Below are 24113 nucleotides of genomic sequence, written 5' to 3'. Positions count from 1 at the left end.
CCAGACGCCGGCCGGGCACCAAACTAAACTGGGGTGCCTTGGGTCGGAGGCGGGGTATAGGAGGGGGACCCTAGTGCATCCTGGGAGGCTGAAAAGCTTAACTCTATGGTGCCCAGCGACTGACGACACACCTATACCCCAAGGTATCCTGTGGATACCCTATGGACCCTGAAGTAGAAAAAAATAAATAAAAAAAATACATCTGGAGCAAGAAGAAAGGAGATTAATAAAATTAATCAACCTCTTCTGACCTCCCGGCACTGGATTGACCACACTTTGAGACTACTAAACACTGATCAGCCCTCGTCAGAGTCAGTTCGTCACATCTTCTGGAAAACTGGGGGTTGAAAGTCTCACATGGGGATTGAAGAAGACACCTTAGCTGCTCCTTATGAGGCACAGTACAATGTTCCTGCAGCATGGCATCCAAAGAAGTTACCTGCGATGGCAAAATAGATTCACCCATAAGAGACCATTCCATAGAAAACAGGGACCTAACCAGCTGCTAGTGACCTATGCCTAAACAGATATTTTGGCACAGTGTGTGATTGAACACACGGTGAGAGAAATCACTGCTGTGGAGTCTGTACACCAAACCTTTGACTCCTTCATGAAAAACAAATGTATATTAATGCAAAATACAGGATTTCACTGTCATTCTACAGGAAATAAATGCACAATGTTGCTAATTCCTCATCTATAACATCGGTGATTATTTAGGTCGGGTACACATCAGGCGGTATATTGGATATATCGTTCCGATGTGGTCCAGATCACTCAGTGTGTACCCTCAATTGAGCGTTCACGTGCGTCGTTATCCCATCTAATTTGCTGCACGTCAGATGGGACGTCACTGGCAATGGCATGCAGGTGAATGCAAGATGGAAGGCTATATCGCGCAGCCGTGGCTATATCCTTCCATCGGGCGTCAGGTCGGCTAGGATACAGATCGTTCTAATGTGTGCCTTACCTTAGAGTTGAGGCAAGTTGGGTGCAATTTGCACATACGAATTATAAAAAAAAAAAAAAAAATTTAAATAAAAACTACTGTGTTGCAAAGGAAAATGAAAAGTGCACAATATAATGTAAAGGTATTATGGGGACACAGACTAACCCAACTCTAAAATACAGTGCAGGAATAGCGCTAACTGATATGTGCATTCAGCATGTAAAATCATGCAGTATTTTCACTTCAAGCAAAAATGCATTTGGTCACCTTGCTTGCAGTGCTGCATGGTTTGTTTAAAAAGTGCAATTTGCACCAACTCTAAATCAGGGCCATCAATAATACTCAGCAAATCTCCTGTACCACTACTAACACACCTGTGCATGTGTTATCGCTGATATTTATATAATATTATAAGTTTCACATTTCTACAGACTCCGGAGGCCACCAAAAATGGGTTCCAACTCCACAGCCCTGAGAGAAACCCCTTATTTTTAAAGGAATATGGTTTCAACTGCCACATTGTTAAAGTCAGATCGGCTAATAACAGATTGAGTAACAGTCCTCAAGGATTACAACTAACATCTCAAAAATGTCTTTGTACCATAACAAACTTGTCCAGTCTGGTGCTACTAAAATCACCAGTAACTTTTCTTATGTGGTAGTGCTTGTGTGCATTTGCCAAAAGGTTAAACTGAAAAAATTAGATGAAAATTCCATGGGACACTCAAAGCATCAACAAGGAATACCTGCAGATCCCTGAGCCTTCAGCGAAAGTGGCCTAACAGTTTTGTATCGCTGGCCAGTATCACCAAAAGATGTTGTGCTGCCCAGTACATAGTAGTGCTGATTTTTCTTCATTGCAAAAGGAGCTCTGCGCCTTATACCAGATGACCAACAGATGCATTCTTAGAGACAGATTAGTTTGCTGTCTGGTCAATTGATTGTATGACTCTGGAGAGAAGTTTGAAGCTGTGTAGTTTGCATGGTTTCATTCAGTGGTGTTTCAAAACAAAGTGGAGACTCTTTCCTATGACTCTCAAACAGAAGTGAATCAACGTTTGCCCGAGAGCCAATAGACACCTTATCATCCTGTGTAAAGAAGCCATTTTGTTTCACGCTCTTCTGACAAGTGTCAAACAGCATACCAAGACTGACCAGCCTCCGAGTAGAGACAAGACTGGACTCTAGTGCAGGGCTCCCGAAGAAACCTCTGAAACTTTGCCATGGGGTCAAGAAATTGTCCAGATTATTATCTCCCTGGACCTCAAGAGAGCAGCCATAACTACCATAATCACCATAATCTTGGTAAGTAACAGTGGAGCTGTTGCCAGACCAAACAGCAGAGCCCCAAACCTGAGAGTGCACTAGTGCCCCTCCCAGATTGGAACATGCAAATAAAGCATCCTTGACAATCATGAAATCATGCACTCAATCCATTCAATGAATGATCTCAATTCAAAAAGCAGGTTTGAATAGAAACCTGTCACTCTGTTCTATCGTGTGGGCATACCTATGGTGAGTAATTTGTGAATTGCATGCCCAGGCACTTAACTTGGTCCACCAGGAGACAGGTAGTGAATAACATCAGCATGGTGCTCTAAGGAAATAGATGTACGCGTATTTCTGATCCATAATGTCTATCAGCCTGGCATATGATGTGAAAATGAAACCAGTCCTCAGTACAGTAGTAGATGGGATCCCATCAACGATTTGACTGGGTAAGGAGAGGCTCTATGCAGAAGTATTAGGAGGTCAACTTTCTAGTGGACCAAGCTAGTACTCAATGATGTAGTTCACAAGGAGCCAAGAACAGTGTTGACCTTTTACTTTACCTGGCTTAACTCTACTGGCAACTGAACATGACACTTTACTGAGATAAGCAATAAGAAAAAGCAAACCAGCTGTCAGGCACCAGTATACTCAGATAATTTGCAGAAAATAACACAATTTCCAATGTAATCCCACCCCAGCTAGAAGTGCTTCCCTGCAGCTGGCATCAGAGAGCAGGAGATGCTGACAGTATCTGCTTTAGAGCTTTGGACTGATTTTCAGTACACAGCCAATCAGGGAGGGGAGGGAGATGACAGTGCAATCTGGGCTGCTTGGTGTCTTCCCCCCTCTCTCTCTGACCCAGGACATCAGCAAATCACCATCACAGAGAAGGAGAAAACAAAAAAAAACACACACCAAAAAAAAAAAAAAGCAGCTTCCATTTACATCCATCCGCAAAACCACAACAACCTCCATCATCATCATTGAGAATTCCCCTCACCTGTGCTGCAAGTTCTGGATTCTGGCTAAGAGACTGCATCATGCTTCTCATGTAAGGAGCAGACAACATATTCTGCATCAATTGTGGATTTTCAGTAATCTGCTGCATCAAGCTCTGCATACCCGGTGTGTTGAACATCCCAACTTAAAATAAAACAGAGGTGAAAACATGGCATTAACATTTCGTTCTATATTAAACGTGTCACTTAAGTAGTAAGGAAACTGGATTCTTTCCCTTCATTTAAATATTGCACCTTCCTCAATAACAATTTGAATAACGTAAAAAACAAAACATAAAAAAAAAAAACACTGCTTTTCTTTGAATAGTTGATCAAAAGGTCTGTTATGACAGCCTCCTAACCACTATGGGCATCTATCTATAGATATCTACTGTCGGTGTCAATTATATGCTGCACTGTTGCTTTATGCTAAATATATTTTTTCTCCAGCACATGGCTTTTGTTACTTTTAGCAGTTTAGGGCTCTTGCTTGCATACTTTCATCAAACATGATCAACTTCCATGCACTTCCAGCTATTGTTCTCCTACATAGTAGCACTTGCATGGTGTATAGGAATCATCTGCTGCTGCTGGAAGGGTTGTCTGGCAATATATGGGCTTGTAAGGAGGTCAAGATCCCATACCCTACCCATAACATGGTGGTAATTATTACTGGTTCCAATTATTGGAAAACATCCATATGGTGGGTGCTACCTATTAGCAGAGCTATAGTTTGCTTTGGAGAGCATTTATAACAATTGTACAACTGCCCAAATCCCATTGCATAATACAAACTTGTTACAAAGCTTACCGGATTGTCCATCATGCTTTACAGAAGTGAAAGACCATATGACCTCCACAGGACAAAGCACAGCACACAACTTTTCCCCACCCAAGAACTCAAATACTAACCTACACCTGTTTTCTAATCTTTGTTATACCTATTGTTATTTGTGGTAGACTTTCATTTTAAATTAAATATATGGCAGAATGAGTTAGAATCTCTATGAAATGCTACACATTTGTGGACAATAGGAATAAGTGACAGTAACTTACAATAGGTCAAACATATCAATTAAATGACCAAGTCCCATTATGCTCTGAGATAAAAAGCTCTCAGAAGAAAATTAGAAAGGAAGACTAAGTCAGATCTGTCACCTTTCTATAATAAGTGCAGAGGAACGCCCAGAAAATGTAGGTAATAAAAAAAACCAACTATTGATATAACACTAAAGGTGCGTACACACTAGATGATTTGCTCCATGAGCGACATAGTCCAGCGTGTCCCCGGCAGGGGTGTGCTCAGTGTCGTTAACGACACTGAGCATAAACACTGAACGACATCATGAACGATAACGTTCAGTGCTGGGCTCCCTCCCTCATTCCTGAACATGCAACAACCTGACAATATAGTCAGGTTGGCCTGCATATTCAGGCGATGGACAAAGAACCAGCGGGAGCGCGCATCGCTGGTCGTTATCGTTCATGCGCAAAAAAATGAACCATATTTTGGACGACTGAACGTTAACGATAACGTTCGGTCGCCCAAAATATCGCCCAGTGTGTACGCACCTTAATGTATTAATATATGAATGAGAAAGACAGGCACTAAAACTTGTTAACTGAAAAATAGAGGCAGATTCACTCCTCGTGAGGTCGTCTGTGTAAGAGAAACAGTCTAGATGTGCTTTTATAAGAAAGACCTGTTTTTTCCAATCAGTTCAGAATATTCTTTAATTTGCCATTTTTATTTCACTGGGGTTTTCATGGAATTCAACAGTGTTGTGTTATTGTTGCATATGGTCTAACAATTTTAGTTTTTGTAAGATGGCTCAGTCTTTTGTTTAATACCAATTACAGTAGCATTGTCAAGACATTACTTGAGTAACGATGTCGTTATCGTGCAATTGCTTGCAAATCGCGCATGCATCGGGGATGTTTTGTCGGAAGCAACCCGCGATGCGCTTGCCCGCGGGTCACTTCCGACATCGCCCGTACATGCAGGCCAACCTGACGATCTCGTCAGGTTCTGCATGTGCGGTGATGAGGGATGTGCCGGGACTGAACGAGTGAACGTTCAGTCCTAGCACATCACTAGCTATACAAACGACAGCACGATTGCAATGTCGTAATCGTGCTGTCGTTTGTATAATCGCTTAGTGGATACCCCCCATAAGATATAAGTAATGAAGATCCAAGCTCAAGAAGGATGGTATACGCAGTGATCGCGGTGAGTGGAAAAAATTGTGGGTCCCAGGGACCCCTCACTTTAAAAAATTGGGGTCCTACACCACTTTTTCTGGGTCACATTACATATTATGAGAGTTGAGGGCAGGCACTAGTTGGGACTGTGCTGGGGGGGGTATATAGCAGCTGGGGTAGAAAGGGTTGGGGTAGAGCTGTGGGTAAAGGCAGGGAAGTTGGGGTAGAGCTGCAGCTACAGGGGAGTAAGGGCTGGCAGGGCTGGGGGTAGTGAGGGGTAAGTGCAGACAGTTGATGCGACAGTGCTAGGGGGCATGAAGGGTACTAGGGGCAGGTTGTGTGAGGGGCAATGGTAGATAGCAGCTGACGCAGTACTTGGGGGGGTATGGTGGGGGTTAGCGGCAAGCAGTACTTGGAGTAAGGAGGGGGCGAGGGTAGATAACAGCTGGGGCAGTACTGGGGTGGCAAGGAGTGGGTTAGGGGCAGAGTTGGGTCAGGATAGCAGCTGGGGCAGCACTGGGTGCAGAGAGGCGGCAAGTGTAGATAGCACTAGGGGCAGTATTGGAGGCATATAGGGGAAAAGAGTTGTTAGCAGCTAGGGCAGTACTGGGGGGCAAGGAGGGTGTTATGGGCAGGCAATAGTAAGGATAACAGCTGGGGCAGAACTGATGGTAGGGAGGGGGGTAAAGATAGACTGCACATGGGGTAGTGTTTACCTCATTGCTTTTGTTGGGAGCCCCCGGCCGGGTCACTGTTACAGCTTCCTCCTGTCCCATGTAGTGTCCACCTTCCCTGCCTCCTGTGTGCAGAGCGCTCAGCTGGCTGAAGGAGCGTAGGCTGCTGGAGGGTCCCGGCACCACGACAATTCTGCTGCCCGATGGACGCCGTGCGCCCATTGGCTGGGGGAGACGCCGCACGCCCATTGGCTGGGGGAGACGCAGCGCATACAGCCTGGGGGAGATGCTGCAGCACAGCCATTGGCTGGGGGGAGACGCTGCAGCACAGCCATTGGCTGGGGGGAGACGCTGCAGCACAGCCATTGGCTGGGGGGAGACGCTGCAGCACAGCCATTGGCTGGGGGGAGACGCTGCAGCACAGCCATTGGCTGGGGGGAGACGCTGCAGCACAGCCATTGGCTGGGGGGAGACGCTGCAGCACAGCCATTGGCTGGGGGGAGACGCTGCAGCACAGCCATTGGCTGGGGGGAGACGCTGCAGCACAGCCATTGGCTGGGGGGAGACGCTGCAGCACAGCCATTGGCTGGGGGGAGACGCTGCAGCACAGCCATTGGCTGGGGGGAGACGCTGCAGCACAGCCATTGGCTGGGGGGAGACGCTGCAGCACAGCCATTGGCTGGGGGGAGACGCTGCAGCACAGCCATTGGCTGGGGGGAGACGCTGCAGCACAGCCATTGGCTGGGGGGAGACGCTGCAGCACAGCCATTGGCTGGGGGGAGACGCTGCAGCACAGCCATTGGCTGGGGGGAGACGCTGCAGCACAGCCATTGGCTGGGGGGAGACGCTGCAGCACAGCCATTGGCTGGGGGAAGACGCTGCAGCACAGCCATTGGCTGGGGGAGCACAAATAGACCCAGCGGGTCCTACAGGACCCAATCAGTTTTAAAATCTGGGTCCCCAGTTTGCTGCAGCGTGTAAAAACGCGCTATAGCACGTATTTTGCGAACCCTGTATACGTGTGTAATATTTGTTACTAATATGATTAGTCGATTGAAAAGTTATAGGTAGGCGTGTATCTGTACAATAATATGAGATATGGTAAGAACTTACCCTTGTTATCTCTATTTCTACGAAGTCCATAGGGTTCCACAGGATACCTTGGGGTATAGGTGTGACGTCAGTCGCAGGGCACCAAAGAGTTAAGCTTTCAGCCTCCCAGGATGCACTAGGTCCCCCTCCTATACCCCGCCCCCGAGCCAAGGCACCTCAGTTAGTTACCAAGCCATAGGCCGGAGGAGGAGAAGGAAGAGAGAGAACAAAGATCTGGACACATACAAGAATCACATTCTCACCAGAGGGAGACGGAAAACCGGTGACCAGAGCAAAGCCCATCTGCAGCACAGGTGCGACAGGGCGGGAGTCCTGTGGAACCCTATGGACTTCGTAGAAATAGAGATAACAAGGGTAAGTTCTTACCATATCTCATATTTTCTACTTCAGGGTCCATAGGGTATCCACAGGATACCTTGGGGATGTCCCAAAGCAGTATCCTTTAAGGGTGGGGACGCTCCTGTGCAGAAAGGAGAATCCGCCGCCCGAAGGAAGCATCCTGAGAGGCGAAGGTGTCAAACCTGTAATACCTCACGAAGGTATGGACAGAAGACCACGTAGCAGCCTTGCAGATCTGAACTGCCGAGGCACCACGTCGAGCTGCCCACGAAGGACCCACAGACCTAGTGGAATGAGCCTTCAGAGAAGGAGGGACCGGTAGGCCTTCATGAAGATAAGCTTCAGAAATAGCCATACGGATCCAGGCTGCCAAAGTTTGCTTTGAAGCAGGCCAACCCTTTTTACGGAAGCCAAAGAGGACAAACAAAGCGTCCGACTTCCTAAACGAAGAAGTGCGGTCAACATAAGTCCTTAAGGCCCGCACAACATCCAAAGAGGCCTCACCCACGGAAAGACCCGGTGAGTTAAAGGCCGTAACAACTATTTCCTCGTTAATATGAAACTGGGAAACAACTTTGGGAAGAAACTCGGGCCGAGTGCGGAGCACTGCCCTGTTCCCATAAAAAACCAAGAAAGGGGGTCTACAAGAAAGAGCCCCTAACTCAGAAACACGTCTGGCCGAAGCAATGGCCAGAAGGAAAACAGTCTTAGCTGTTAGCCATTTAAGATCCACTGAGCCCAGTGGTTCAAACGGCGGTCCTTGGAGAGCCCTCAGGACCACAGCCAAATCCCAAGGCGCCACAGGTGGAACAAAGGGCGGCTGAATGCGGAGAACACCCTGCATAAAGGTGCGCACATCCGGGATTGTAGCAATCCTACGGTGAAACCAGACAGATAGGGCCGAAACCTGTACCTTCAAAGAAGCAAGGCGAAGCCCATGATCTAGTCCCGCTTGCAGGAAGGCGAGAATCCGAGACAGACGAAACTCCCGCGGTGCATAACCTCTCGGTCGACACCACTGGAAGAACGTATGCCACACGCGATGGTATATCCTCGCGGAAGACGGTTTCCGAGCTTGTAACATGGTCCGCACCACAGAGCTGGAAAACCCCCGGGACCTCAGCATGGCCGTCTCAACAGCCACGCCGTCAAAGACAGCCGAGTCAGGTCCGGGTGAAGACAAGGACCCTGAGACAGAAGGTCCGGTCGTAGCGGCAACCGCAGAGGAATGTCCACGGACAGACCCCGAAGGTCTGAGAACCAGTGCCGTCTGGGCCACGCGGGAGCTATCAACAGGAGCGTCCCTCCTTCCTGTTTGAATTTCCGGATTACCCGTGGAAGAAGGGAGACCGGAGGGAACAGGTATGCGAACCGGAACGTCCACCGGACGGACAGAGCATCCACCAGAGACGCCCCTTCGTCTCTTGTGCGAGACCCGTACACCGGCAACTTGTTGTTGTGCCGGGACGCCATGAGGTCGATTTCTGGAAGACCCCACCTGTCCACCAGTAGTTGAAAAACGTCCGGGTGCAGGGACCATTCCCCCGGATGAACGTCCTGGCGACTTAGAAAGTCCGCCTCCCAATTGAGCACTCCCGGGATGAAGACCGCTGATATGGCCGGAAGATTGCGCTCCGCCCAAACCAGGATCCGAGAGACCTCTACGAGAGCCGCCCGACTGCGAGTTCCTCCTTGCCTGTTTATGTAGGCCACGGTGGTAGCGTTGTCCGACTGGACCTGCACCGGGCGACCCTGGAGAAACCGCTGTGCCTGCTGGAGAGCATTGAAGACCGCACGGAGTTCCAAGATATTTATTGGCAGCTCAGCTTCTGTCGGCGTCCACCTGCCCTGGAACAAGTGTGGACCCGAAACTGCTCCCCAGCCCCGAAGACTGGCGTCCGTTGTCAACAGGACCCAATTTGGAACCCAGAACGGACGTCCCTTGTTGAGGTGGGTCGTCTGTAACCACCACGTAAGGGACAGGCGAACCTCCTGGGTGAGCACAATCGTCTGGGACTTCAGAGACTGAGTCAGCCCGTTCCACTTGGACAGGATCAGGTGCTGCAGAGGTCTGGAGTGAAACTGGGCGTATTCCACCATGTCGAACACCGACACCATGGAGCCCAGTAACCTCATCGCCGAGTGTAAGGACACCCGGCGGCTGTGCAGACAACTGCGCACCCTTGACTGTAAAGCAGAGATCTTGTCCTCCGTCACGAAGATCCTTTGCTGTCCCGAGTCCAATAAGGCTCCAAGATGCAGAATCCTCCGAGACGGGATTAGAGTGGACTTCTGCCAGTTGATTAGCCAGCCGTGCCGTTGCAGCAGTGCAATGGTCAGGTCCAAGTGGCGTAACAGGAGCTCTGGAGATCCTGCCACCAATAACAGGTCGTCCAAATACGGCAACATGCGGACTCCCTGCAGCCGCAGAGAAGCCGCCATGACCGCCATCACCTTGGTGAAAACACGTGGTGCTGTTGCCAGGCCAAAAGGTAACGCCCGAAACTGGAAGTGGTCGCTGCTGATTGCAAACCTGAGGAACTGTTGATGGCGCCAAAGAATAGGGACATGCAGGTAAGCGTCCTGTATGTCCAATGACACCAAGTAGTCCCCAGGTTCCAGCGCCAGAATGATGGACCGTAGGGTCTCCATCCGAAACTTCGGGACCCGCAAAGACTTGTTGAGTGCTTTGAGGTTGAGAATCGGACGATATGACCCATTGGGTTTCTGTACCAAAAATAGATTTGAATAGAAACCCTGGCCCCTCTGGGAGAATGGAACCGCCACTATAACTCCAGCCTGGAGCATAGTGTGCAATACCTTCCGCAGCTCCGTAGCCTTGTTCCGGTCTGATGGGAGACCCGTGGTGAAGAAGCGAGCCGGGGGTCTGTGCTGGAAGGAGAGGGCGTATCCGTGGGAAACCACCTCCAGAACCCAAGTGTCTGTCGTAGTGGTCGACCAACACTGGGCGAACTGTAGCAGGCGGCCTCCCACCCTGGGATCCCCCAAAGGGAGGCCCGGACCGTCAGGCCGCAGGCTTGTCATCTGGCTTGGGGGCCGGACGTCTGGTACTCCATGCCTGCTTCCGGGGCTTGACCGATTTCTTAGGGCCAGCCTGTCGAGGAAACGACTGTGGTTTGGGCCTGCCCTGGGCCCTAGATGACCGAAAGGACGATGGTCCCGAACCAGAAGGAGCAGCGGCCGACGGGAGACAGGCAGATTTGGCTGCCGCCAGCGTGGCCACAATCTTATCCAGATCCGGACCGAAGAGAACTTCTCCGGTAAACGGCAACGCTTCCAGACCTTTCTTGGAATCTGCGTCCGCCTTCCAGGATCGCAGCCACAAGGTGCGACGAGCAGCTACCGCTGCTGAAGAAATTCTAGACACCAGAGTACTAATGTCTAGAGCCGCCTCGTTGATGTAGGTGGCCGAATCACGGAGATTGCCAATCAACTCCGCCTGATCGGCCGGACAGTCGGATTCAAAAGAAGCCTCTAATGAATCCGCCCAGCGCTCCATCGCTCTGGCAACCCAGCAAATGGCCATAGCCGGCCGTGCTGCCCCCCCTGCAAGGGAATAAGCGGACTTCAGGCAGATTTCTACCTTGCGGTCCGTAGCATCCTTAAGGGAGGACATGGATGGCATCGGCAATGTGGCACTACGGACAAGACGGGTCACGTGAGAATCCACCTGTGGAGGGGATTCCCACTTCGCAAAATAATTATCCGCGAACGGATAAGCCACCGCCAGGCGTCTCTGCGGCTGGTATCTTTTGCCAGGTTGTTTCCACGCCTCCTCTAAATGGTCCACCAACTGACCCGAAAGAGGAAAGACTGTGGCATCGCCCTTCACATCTTTGAAAAAGGCATACTTAGATTTAGCCGCTGGGGGAACTTCATCCTCAATCACCAAGGCTGTGCGGACCGCCCGAATAAGTCCAGGAATATATACTTTGGACTTAGCATCAGCGTCCTTAGTATGGAGAGGTTCCTGATCGTAAGGATCTAGAATCTCCCCATCATCAGACGTCCCTTCGTCATCCTCATAAGGAGCGGACAGAGACGCCACCGGCCTTTTATGAGACCGCATCACAGACTCCCCTTGCAACACATCCGACAAGTGCTGTACAGAACTCGTCAGGGAGTTAACCCACGCTGGCTCCTGAGAACCCGGGAGCGGGGAAATAGGGAGACTGTGGGGTACCACCAATTGTCGTGGGAACCCCTGCATGGGTGACGACACCACAGACTGCTGGGACAAACCCATCGGAGTAAACGCGGGCTGCGGAGCTAACTGGCCCACTAAAGCTGTTAACGCCTGAGCGAAACAAGCCCAGGGCGGCTCCTGTACCGGTGCTGTAACCGTAATAGGCCGCGCCATGGACAAACACTGCCGGCAAAGGCCCTCCGCGCTACCCTCCCCCTCCGCTAACGGTACTTTGCACGTGGTACACTGTAGCCGGAGGGGAAAATCACTTTCAGACATGATGGCACCACGTATGTGACCTCTCTCACCAATTAAGTATTAAATAGGCGAGAGACCACCCTGCAGCACCGCACCGCAAGGGCTTTAGCAGAAAGAACAGGGACAGTAATTAAGCTGACAGTTTAGAGAAGAAAAGATTACAGGCAGCAGCGCTAGCACAGTCACATACAATGCAGAAAAATAACAATTCCTGCACTAACAGCGCTGATCACTCAACTACACAGACACAGGGCCTGGTAGGACACAGCGCTGCATACACAGACCTGACCACAGCGGAGGAGAGGTATGCGGGGGGACCCAGACCACGATGCTTCCTTCCAGCGCTTCCAGCAGCGTTCACCATGCGTTCTGGAGAAGATGGCCGCCGAGGAGCAGAGAGGAGGCTGGCCTGGGGGAGGAGCGCTGCCACAGGACCAGTCGGCAGCATGCAGAGAGGGCTGTGTGCAGCGGGGGAGGCGCCGGCTGTGAGACAGGGAAGGCGCGCTCCCCTGGCATGCATTTAACCCCTGGGACGCCGCAGCGCTACCGCTCTGCTGCGGTCCGCTGTCCCAGGGGCTAGTGGAAGCGCAGGTTGGTCGCCTGGCTCCACGCTGCAGCCAGTCCCCAGGGAGCCCCCTGCCTGGGGACTTAGGACCATGTGATCAGCGGGGACCCACCGCGGGACCCCGCTGCTTACCTCTGTCCCCCTTGAATCCGGCCATGGTCCGGAGCATCTGGGGTCACCGCTAGCTGTGACCCCAGACGCCCACCAGCATCCCCGGATCAGTACCGGCGTTCTGGTACCGGCGGGGTGTAGGGAAGACCGCATGGACGTCAGGACTGACTGTCCATGCTGTTCATCCAGTTGTGCAGCCACAGCTGCATGAAGAATAAGCTTCAGGGGCTCTTCTAGCCCCCACTCCAACAGGTGCACCCGACTCCGGCCGGGCACCAAACTAAACTGAGGTGCCTTGGCTCGGGGGCGGGGTATAGGAGGGGGACCTAGTGCATCCTGGGAGGCTGAAAGCTTAACTCTTTGGTGCCCTGCGACTGACGTCACACCTATACCCCAAGGTATCCTGTGGATACCCTATGGACCCTGAAGTAGAAATAAAATATAATACTTTGAGTCACAGCGCTCAAGATATCATATGTAGCAGTATTCACAGGAACATTAAAAACATGAATAAAAATTATGCCATCTGCAACCCTATAGTTAAATACCATTGGTTGAATATATTATTGTAAACAATCCAAGATTCTGAAAAATAAAAACAAAATAAAAAAAGGAGGAAAATAAAAATACTAGAAATAAAAAAAAATTATAAAATTAAGTCTCCAGTATTTGTTGTGTAGATGAAAGAAAACTAGCCAAAAAAAATTATAATGTTTATGGGAATGAATGGGGTGTCACTAAAGGGCGGCGTCCTGTCCCTTCAGTGGTGCAGCTCTTACCCTTCCTGGGATGCTGAAATTGATGCGGAAAGAACAGGGGAGGTCTTCCCCTCTCACCATCCAGGAGGTCTTTGATCCTTCCGTTATGAAATTGGACAAACTTATGAGTGGTCCTCACACGGGGATGAGGGGTTCCCCGCAGGTACAGACCAGCATTGGCGGAATAGCTGAGGCCACTCAGTAGCTGCGGGGAACCCCTCATCTCCAAGTGAGGACCACATATAGTTTTGTCCAAGTTCATAACGGAAGGATCAAAGACCTCTCCCTGGATAGTGAGATGGGACCACTTAAAGACCTCCCCTGTTCTTTCCGCATCCCAGGAAGTATAAGAGGTGCACCACTGAAGGGACGGGATGCTGCCCTTTAGTGACACCCCATTCACTCCCATATACATAAAAAAAAAAATTTGGTTAGTTTCTTTCATCTACACACATACTACAAATACTAGAACTTCATTTTATGATTTTTTTTCTACCATTATTGTTTTTCCTTTTATTCATAATCTTAGTTGAATATATTATTGTAAACAATCCAACGGTATTTAACTATAGGGTTGCAGATGCCAATTTTTATTCATGTTTTTAATGTTACTGTGAATACTGCTACATATGATATATTTTTAGCACTGTGACTCAATAAAAGTATTATATTGTACAGATACAGGCTTACCTATAACTTTTCAATCAACTAATCATATTAGCAATAAATATTACACACCTATACCATCCTTCTTGAGTGCAGATCTTCATTACTTATATCCTAATTAGTGAGGAAGTGACTAGTCCCACAACCAAGACCTGCTGCCAGGGGACTTACCCACGTAATGAGCGCAGAGCCTTCCCTTTAACAAATTACTTGAGTAAGAGACCATAAAGAAAAATAAAAAAAAATTAAAATATTTTTTGCAATTATTGCATCCTATACATTTTTTTGTTTTAAAACCAATTCAGTTTGGACACCACCCTATGACTAATTGCCTGAGAATTGAAAATATTGCTCCTGACCACCATTGTTAAAAGGCGAGCACTATTATCCTCTCTCAATATCCCTACAGAACGAACATTTCACTTATTTTTACCTTTCTACTTGGCCATTTGCTTTTCTACATGCAATGGTAGCTGTAGGTTGGAGTCATTCATGGTAGTAGTACTTTACTATTACATTGCATGGTATGTACATTTGATCATCACACGCATATGCGCTTGTTGAACATCTCATTTCAAAATAATGGGCATCCATATGGAATTGATCCCCACCTTTGTAGCTAGACTCAACTCTTCTTGGAAGGTTTTCAGACTAGATTTTGGAACATTGGCTGAAGGGATTAGCATCAATTGAGCTACAAGAGCTTTAGGAAGGTCAGGCACTGATGTTGGGGTGATCAGGCCTGAATTGCAGTACGCATTCCAATTCATCCCAAGGGTGTTCAATGGTGTTGAGGTGCAGGCTGGTCAAGTCCTACCACTCTAAATTCAACAAGCCATTTTTTTGGCTGGACCTCACCCCAAGTGTCATTGTCTCTCCTACTGGGTGTTTTGCTCTCCTCCCACTCTGACCAACTTAAAAAAAAAAAAAAAAAAAAGGGGAGGGACAGGGAAGACACTAACATTTTTGGCATACAATCGGGAAGCCGGCTGCCTTAATACCGGCAGCCGGCTTCCCGACTGTCATATCCCGGCGAGGGTGAAATGCCGGGCGTCTATATCTAGACGCCTGTTATTTCCCCGACGCCGGGAGACAAGTGCCCGGCATCCCGATCGAAGGGAGACTTAGGTTTAGGCACAGGGGGGTGAGGTTAGGGTTAGGCACCCCTAAGGAGGGTTAGGTTAGTAGATACTTACATTAGGACGACCGGTTTTCCAGCACTGTCCGGCTCTGCTGGTTTGTCGGGCTGCTGGGATTCGAACTCCCGGCCATGCGGCAGCCGGGAGATCATACCTATTCCACATTTTTGCATGTGTTATAGTGGTGGTGGAACACACTTTTTTGGCTTGTACTGTTGAACATGTGACAACCAAAGAGAAAAACACTGACTACCCCTACTATAGTATGTCACATTGTATGCTTTAGCATTAAGAAATTCTGTCAACGCACAGAGGGGGTCAAGGACAAACAAAGAACGACAGCCCAAGACCATTATTTCTCGTCCACCAAACTTACATTTGGAAGTATGCATTCAGATAGGAAGCATTCTTTTGGTATTCAGAAGTCAATCCAAAGGACACATTTTCACTACTCTAAAGTAAAACTGCTGATGTTGATTCCACGTGCAGTTTGGAACTCTGTAGTGAATGTTGTAACCAAGGACAGATAGACTTTACACAACTCGGTGGTTCTGTTCTGTTAGCTTCAGTAGACTAAAACTTCACAGCTTAGTTATTGTTGCTCCTACACTACAAAATAGCACTAACAGTTGACCGGGGAATCTATGCAGGGCAGAAATTTAATGAACTGACTTGTTGGAAAGGTGACATCCTGTAAGAGTGCCACCCTGAAGGTCACTGAGCTTTACGATACAACCCATTCTACTGCTATTGTTTGACTATGGAAAATGCGAGTTATGTTTTATTTTACACAGCTGATCATAAAAAAAAAAAAATATATATAAAGCAATGTTACTGTGAAATGTACCTCCCACACCAGATGCCAGGTTTGGCAAGGTGGAGCTTGGTGTTGACGTGGTGCTATTCCCAGCTGGGGTACCTCCACTTTCCCCTGTTGACGGAGAACCTGCAGAGTTGGACTGAGGAGCCCAAGGATTGGGTAAAGGATCTCGGTTTTCTGTTCGAGATGGCTGATTTCCAGCATTTGGTACTGCATTGCTCATCAGTGAAGCAAAAGGGTTGCCTCCAAACTGAAATAGGAGAGAAAACCTTAAATAAACGGAATAATCGTCTGCATTTTACCAAAATCTTATGAAGATTTTTTTGTATAATAATTCACTAAGGTCTGTCCCATCTTCTCTACAAGCATGCCCCCTACTGGAGCCAGCCCCAAAGCGCGACGCTCCTTCAATGGCTCCAACTGCTAAGGAGACGGGATAAACCCTAGCAGGAGTGGAGTAGTACCCACAGGGAGCAGCTGGAGGATTGTATTAACACACAAATACACATACCATTACTTTGAAAAATTATATAAATCAACTATCAAAACGCTGCATCCTTTGTGCACAGGGTTATTATGAAAGAGCTCAGGACCCAGGAGTACACAACAGCCAAAAACTGCCTGCATTATTTTCTGTCGAAGCTGGATTAGTGGCTGAGACGGAATCAGCGTAGAAATTGGCGTGCGTGACGCCATCTTGCGAATGGCAGCTAAACTCCATTTTAGAAACGAGAATCTGCAAGACGCCATTTTGCAACCAGCGCCATTTTAAGTTACAACTCACGAGCTAAGTAGAGATGGCAATGTTTTTGATAATCTACCAAAAACAACTAGAAATACAGCCCCTGGGAAAAGTAAAATAGAATAGACAATGCACCAGAATACTGTGAGTGTTTTACATACAAATTGGGAATCCCTGTATGTAGGCAAGTATAGTTGTGGCAATTGTAATATAACCCAGGCATTGATCTACACAATTGAATTTGTCTGAATCCTAAACAGTTTTTAGTCCCACACCCAGACAGAATGGCCCCCGGCTTCACAGCTGGGAGTAACACATTTGCATCACAGTTTGAAACTGTAAATAAGGAATGATATGTGTGTGTAGTATGTGTATATATATATGTATATATATATATATATATATATATATACACACATACATACATACACACACACACATATATATACACACACACACACACACACACACACACACATATATATATATATGTGTGTATGGAATCTCATGCATGAACACCGCACATTACGCACAGTTAAGCTGCTAACATGACGCTCAGTAGCGAATGCACAATATCCTGCAGGCGAACGCTGTTTATTAGCTACATGCGTGCACATCTGCCCCAAATCAGATAAACCTAACTAGCGTCTTTACATCAAACCCCACATACTCACACATTACATATTCACATACAAGGTTCCATAAGCTTTAAGGTATAAGATTCAAGTAAGCACATTTACTATAATTGCTATGAAATAAAGATTATTTTGTAACTAAGGTTTTATACGTGATAAGTAAGTCATGTTTGGTATTGTACTGATGCGTACTCTCTCAACAGTATTCCGGTAACATCGATGTAGAGATCGCAACAGGCATTCTCAACTTATGGACCGCAGAGACTTCAAGCAACAAAATGTACATTATATGACCAACTGTTAGGATTTGCATGAGGCAGGAAACCAGAGACAACCAGTTGTTAGAGGCTGGACTGTGTCTATTTGAAGCAACCTGTTAGATGCCTTGTAACATATGCCCTCTCCTTTAGGACCAATTGTATTAGCAACAAACTTCTCTATTGTGTTGTTTATTTCTGGGAGGTATAAATATGTGTGCTCTGACCCTGGGTTTCGAGTCTTCGTGCTGAATGCTGATTGACAAGGGGTTTCTTGCTGATGCCTAACATCTGGTCCAGAGCGCTACGTATGTATAACTGTACTTGGGTCTGTATAATTCCTTTGCGCTAAATTGTACTTATAACTAGCGTGTAACTGACTGTACTTTTACTTGAATAATACTTTGTGCTTTGGATCCACAGGTTCTAGGTCTGGAGTCTTTATTTACTGTACAACTGCATACGCAAAATAGCGTCATCCTTAGAGGTTTATAGGCAGGATATCAGAAGGTATAGGCAGGGGTGTATAGAGGTTAGAATCCAGAATCCTTATTTCCTCCACTAATCTGGAGTAATGTATGAAGTTCCATCATGATTCACATCATTTTAAATATTAGATTTTCATACATAAAGTACATGTTTTACAAGCACTCCTTTAAACCATTCGTCTGACTCACCTGCTCCTGAGCAGCGTTAAGCATTGGCTCCTGAATGTCAGTATACATTCTGCGCAGGGCATTGTAGCCTCCAGGAATACTTTCAAGATTGCTCAAGGCACGGTCCTGGTTCCTCATCATCTCCTGCATCATTGCTGGATTTCGGGCAAGTTCTAGTGTCTAGGTAGTAAAAGTAAACAAATAATACAAAATATGTATGGATTTGGTAGTGTGTGTCCAAAAACAAGAGATATGGTAAGAACTTACCTTTGTTATCTCTGTTTCTACGAAGTCCATAGGGTCCACAGGGTTGACCTTGGGGTATAGGTTGGGAACCAAATCCGGGCACCACGCAGTTAAAGCTTTTAGCTCCCAGGATGCACTGGGTCCACTCTCCCTATAACCCCACCCCCAAGCCAGAGGCACCTCAGTTTGTAAGTAGCCAAAGGCCGGAGGAGGAGAGAAAAAGAGAGAAAACTGGAACACTCAATAACCATACTCACAGAAATGGGAGACGGAAAACCGGTGACCAGCCACACAGCCCATATGAAGCCAGGTGCGTCAGGGCGGGCGCCCTGTGGACCCTATGGACTTCGTAGAAACAGAGATAACAAAGGTAAGTTCTTACCATATCTCTTGTTTTCTACTTCAGGGTCCATAGGGGGTCCACAGGGTTGACCTTGGGGATGTCCCAAAGCAGTTCAACCAAGGGTGGGGACGCTCCTGTGCTGAGAGGAGAATCCGTCTCCAAAAAGGAAGCATCCTGAGAGGCAAAAGGAAACCAATGCCTAGAACCTTAAAAAGGTGTGGACAGAAGACCACGTGGCCACCTAGTAAGGCAAAACAGCCGAGGCGCCACAGCGAGCCGCACACGAGGGTCACACGGCCCGAGAAAAAACAAGCATCAACAACAGGAAGGCCTACCCATGGGTAGGCCCCTGAGGAAGACCTACGAGGCCATCCAGCCAACATTTGGTTATAGGCCGGCCATCCTTTCCTGTGAAAACCAGAAATCTCAGACCACCAATAAGGAGTCCGATTTCCGTAAGGAACCTGAACGGATCACATAAATCCAAAGAGGCCAGACCACAGTCAATGAGGCCACACCAGCCGAGAGGACTGGGGACAGAATGGCCGTACCATAAGTTCCAGAATAATATGGAACCTGAAAACCACTAAGAAGAAACACAGGGCGAGAGCAACTCACACCCTGACATGATGCCCTCCAGAAGAGGGAGCCACATGAGAACGCTCCCAATTCAGACACTCTCCTGGTTGATATAAACACCCTGAGAGAAAGAGAGAGCCTAAGCAATAGACCATGTAATGGCTATCACAACCAACGGTTCCATTGACTGTCCCCGGAGGTAACGAAGAACCACTACTTACTCCCAAGGAGTCCCTAGGGAGGACAAATGGAGGCATAATCAAGAAAACACTCCAAAGGATGAACTGGATACCAGAGTGGAGCAATTCCATATCTTAACCATACTGACAGTGTAGAGATCCGCACTGTCAGGAAGACCAGGCCAAGTGTGAAACCCAAGCCAGCCGGAAGGAATGCCAGAATATCTGGAAATCCTGGACACCGGAGGATTGTATCGACAGGTACAATACCATAAGATTTATGGCTGCCACAGTTTGTGGTAGGTCCCAGCAAAAGCTGATCCATGTGCTCTAATCATTCCAACGATGACAAAGCCAGGGAAGCCGTAAGACCACTGTAAGGACACAGTCAAAGACAAACGACCCAGGTCCAAGGCAAAACCAAGGACCCTGAGACAACAGGTCCGGGCAGTGAAGCATCAGGGATGGAGTATCGATGTAGAGACTCCGAAGATCCAAGTACCCCTGACATCTGGGGCAATCAGGAGCCACCAGCAGGAAAGCATCTCAGTCTCGATTGAAAACACTTCCAAAGACCTCGAGGAAGAAGGGAGACCGGAGAACACAGGTACACAAAGTGGAAGGACCACTTCACCGACAAAGAGTCGCTGAAGGTTGCTTCAGAATCCCCAGAGCTGGACTGTAACACCATAGTGTGATAAAGTCAGAAGGCCATGAGGGTCACCTCAGGGGGGCCCCCTCTGCTCACCAGGAGATGAAACCTCTCTTGGGGAAGAGACTAGTCCCCGGGATGCACGTCGTGACGGCTGAGGACTCCCGCTTCCCAATGGAGAGCTCCTGAAATGAACGCTGCCGAGATGGTCGGGAGGAGACCCTCGGACTATGTCCGAATATGTGACATACCTGTCATTGCCACCCAACGAACAGTGTTGCTAAAAAGGAAGCCACTGTCCTGACCCTGTCGGACTGAACCTTTTCAGGTTCACCGGGAAACAAGAGTTATGCCAGAGTAAGTTAATTGACAGGGTGGAATCGACAGACGTCCAACTGCACTGAAAAGGATTCGATCCAGACACTGTCCATAGCAAAGAAAACCCTGGACGAGATGGCCATAGCCACCCGGACAGGGACCGACTTGCCTCCGGAGAGAGCATCATCGTTTGAACAGTTATCCGACAGAAAAAACTCGTTCCATCTGGAGATGAGCCAATTATGGAAAGGCCTGGAATGGAACTGAGCCCATTCCACCATGCATCCCAGAGTGTAAAGACATCTGTCGACTGCGCAGACAACCATGTACTCCTAATGGAAGAGTGGAGATTCCGTCTTACGCCAGAAGAATTCTCAGATTCTGAGAATCCAGCAGGGATCCTAGATGAAGAATACCCAGAGAGGGATGCAGGGAGGACTTTTCCCCCCGTTGATTAAACGTCTGCACCCTGAAGAAGCCACAGTCATCCTGACCTGGCTGTAAAGTACCCCGGTGATCCCGCTAAGAGCAGGAGGCCGTCCAGGTACAGGAGCATTGGGATATACTGAACAGAAGAACTGTCAGAAAATCCAAAACGCTGGTAAACCCCTGTGGGGCTGAGGACAGTCCCAACAGGCAGAGCCCGAAAAATTGTAAGTGTTGCTGTGATACAGCAAACCTCAGCCCATGCTGAGGAAAGGTCTCTGTAAGTACCCGTAGGCACGCGTCCTGTATATCCAGTGATACCATAAAGTCCCCAGGTTCCAAACATCGTATGATGGAGCATAGGGATTTCCTCCTGAGCCCAGGTAGCTTTAGGAACTGGTTCAGGGAATTGAGACAGAGAATAGGCCAAAGAGGACCATTCAGCCACCGCACCAGAAAGAAAGCAGAACAACCAGTCCCTCACTGAGATAGTGGGGATGGCCTAATTAGCTCCGCTTACCGCAACAACTGCATAGCTTTCTGGATCTGTAAGGCCCTTGTAAAGAGGCCGCCTGAGCAAAGAGGGCGTACCCTCCTACCCACGTAGCCGCGGCAACTTGACACTAGTACCGGGCGAACTGAGAAAATCAGTATCTCCCAGTTGTAGGCCTGTCCCGTCAGGCTGAAGAGATATCCGTAGGTTCAGAAGCAGGATCGGCTGGCAATCCAGACCTGCTCGGTACTGGATATGTCGGCCCTTGTAGATGCCGACAGTCTACGAAGAAACAGACCTTTAGGCTGACCCAGAGGACAAAAAGACTTAACAGACTTAGTCTGAGGCCTTGTAGTGGGCATAGCTGAAAGCGGTAAACTTGTCGTTAGTAATACTGACCAAACAATATCAACCCTAAAAATGGTATCTACACCTCTGCATTCCCAGAGCGCAGCCATAGGGTATTACGGAGGATACAGTCGCAGCCGGAACTCTGAAAGTTAGGAGACTGGTATCCAATATAGGCATTTCCACCTATGACAACTGCATGTATTACGTGAGCGACCAAATACATTTGAACCCCCGACGTGTTGGAGGGGAAAAAACGTTACAAATGCATCAACCCAATATGCAATAGTATTAACCAACCATGCTATAGCCATGGTAGGATGGGTAACAACTCCTGAAAGCAAGTATACTGATTTCAGGCAGAGTTACCACCTACGGATCCAAAGAATCCGACCACGCAGGAATGGGAGGCGTAGTAACGTCTGTAATCAGACGAGTAACACGCCCATCCACCCCAGGAGGGGCTCGTGATGACCCTCAGGGAATTTGGGACAGGAGGCCAAACACTGTTGTAACACCTCCTATCTGGCAACAGCCAGAGTCCCGCTATGCGATCCACCCGCTAGTCAGCAACAGGGAACCCGAAGGCACGCAATACTGAGGGTGTATGATACAGGTGCAGGTCAACATTCACTCTAACCAGAATGGACCTGCTACCAGCCCTAAAGCAGGGATAATAATACCTGAAATAGGCTTCCCCCCGTGTAAGAGGGAAAGAGCCCCAAACAGTATCCAGTTCACGGCAGAGCCAACTGGGAAGTAACCACAGGGCGTCAACCACGCCAATTAGCGTTTCGTAGAAAACGACATCCACCCAGGGTGGCTGTTGTGGTAATCCCTGCAAGGGGAATGACAGACTATTATGACACCAGGGAGAATTCATATACTGCGAAAAACCCCTGCAGGGAGCGGTAGTCTGTGTCACAGGGGAAGAGTGCAAGAAGCTGCGAGATACCCTGAGATGAAAAGGGCAGTATGGTGAAGTAACCCCAAGTGAGGTACAACAATGGGGCCCGCCCGGCGATCCGCAATTGAGAGGATCCCGAGAAAACAAACCGCCCAAGGGGGTCGTGAAAGAGGCCAGCACCAGATGACGCCACATACAGAACCCTTTATGAGTCAAATCCTCCGCACTAACACCTGCAGCACATGACTTGCAGGATAGTAAAAATGGGTGCAGTATAACGCTCTATCTCCTGGTCAGACATATCTGACCAACCCTCTTGGCGGAAATATTAAGCAGCACTATACTGGTCCTGACTGATGCCAAAAATTAGCTGCAGGGACCCATTTTCAGCGTATGCAACACACAGTTCCATCTAAAAAATGGCAACGTGCAGCACGCAACAGTATGTGACAAACCACACAAATATTAACAAGTATATAAATGTGAGGTCTCAGAACCACCCTAAGTACAGCTGTATTAGGGCAGATAAAGAAAAGGGATAGATATACACTGACAGGTGAGAGAATAAAGTACAGACAGTCAGCACTAGCATAAGTCACATACAATGCAGATATACACATATATACATAAACATGTCATATAATATACTGCACTATTACACTGCATGCAACTTACCCAGATTCAGTGTCTGGGAAGGCTACAGCGCTGTGTACACTGACCTGATGGTGAGGTACGCAGGAGGACTGGACCAACTGCCATCCTGAGAGATTTCTGCTGCACCACAGAGATAAAATGGCCGCTGGAGACCTCAGAGGAAGCGTGACCCGCGGAGGAAGCAGCTCAGCGACGCCAGACTATGGATACTGAAAGGCGCGCTGAGCTGAGGGGAGGAGCCGCTGTAACAGGGAAGGCTGCCTCCCCTGGCCGGCTATTAACCCCCGGGACGCCGGCTCCCTGCACCGATCGTTAAGTCCCTGGTGGTCTAGTGGACACACGGGGTATGGGGGGCCCGCCGCCCCTGCCGGCGCCTCCGGTCTGTCCCGAGACCGGAGGCACAGGACTGCATTTGAAATGCGCGGATCACCGCAAGCGGTGATCCGCGACCTTACCTGCTCCCCGTGGATCCGGCAGCAGTCCTGGGCGCCCGCAGAGTCCGGCTAGTACAGACTCTGGGGTCCCGCTGAGATCCCCAGATCTGTACTGGCGTCTCAGCGCCAGCGGGGTGACGGAGCGGCAGCTTAGACGTCCTATGGACAGTCCG

The 24113-nt window shown here is 48.6% G+C and overlaps 1 protein-coding gene across 2 annotated transcripts in view; it reads right to left on the bottom strand.

Moving 5' to 3' along the window:
* UBQLN1 (ubiquilin 1) overlaps window positions 1-24113 on the bottom strand; it is a 51872-nt gene that overhangs the window by 20428 nt on the left and 7331 nt on the right. For both annotated transcript variants that reach the window (XM_088470112.1, XM_088470111.1), the window contains exons 5-7: window positions 18383-18541; window positions 16099-16321; window positions 3222-3364 (exon numbers count right to left, since the gene is read on the bottom strand). In XM_088470112.1, the coding sequence (XP_088326238.1) occupies window positions 3222-3364; window positions 16099-16321; window positions 18383-18541 (525 nt within the window). The remainder of the gene's footprint in view (window positions 1-3221; window positions 3365-16098; window positions 16322-18382; window positions 18542-24113) is intronic.

This window comes from Taudactylus pleione, unplaced genomic scaffold (genome assembly GCF_031769625.1).
Source record: "Taudactylus pleione unplaced genomic scaffold, aTauple2 ptg000095l, whole genome shotgun sequence".
In the NCBI taxonomy this organism is placed as follows: Eukaryota; Metazoa; Chordata; class Amphibia; order Anura; family Myobatrachidae; genus Taudactylus; species Taudactylus pleione.
This window is presented reverse-complemented; position numbering and strand designations above follow the sequence as displayed.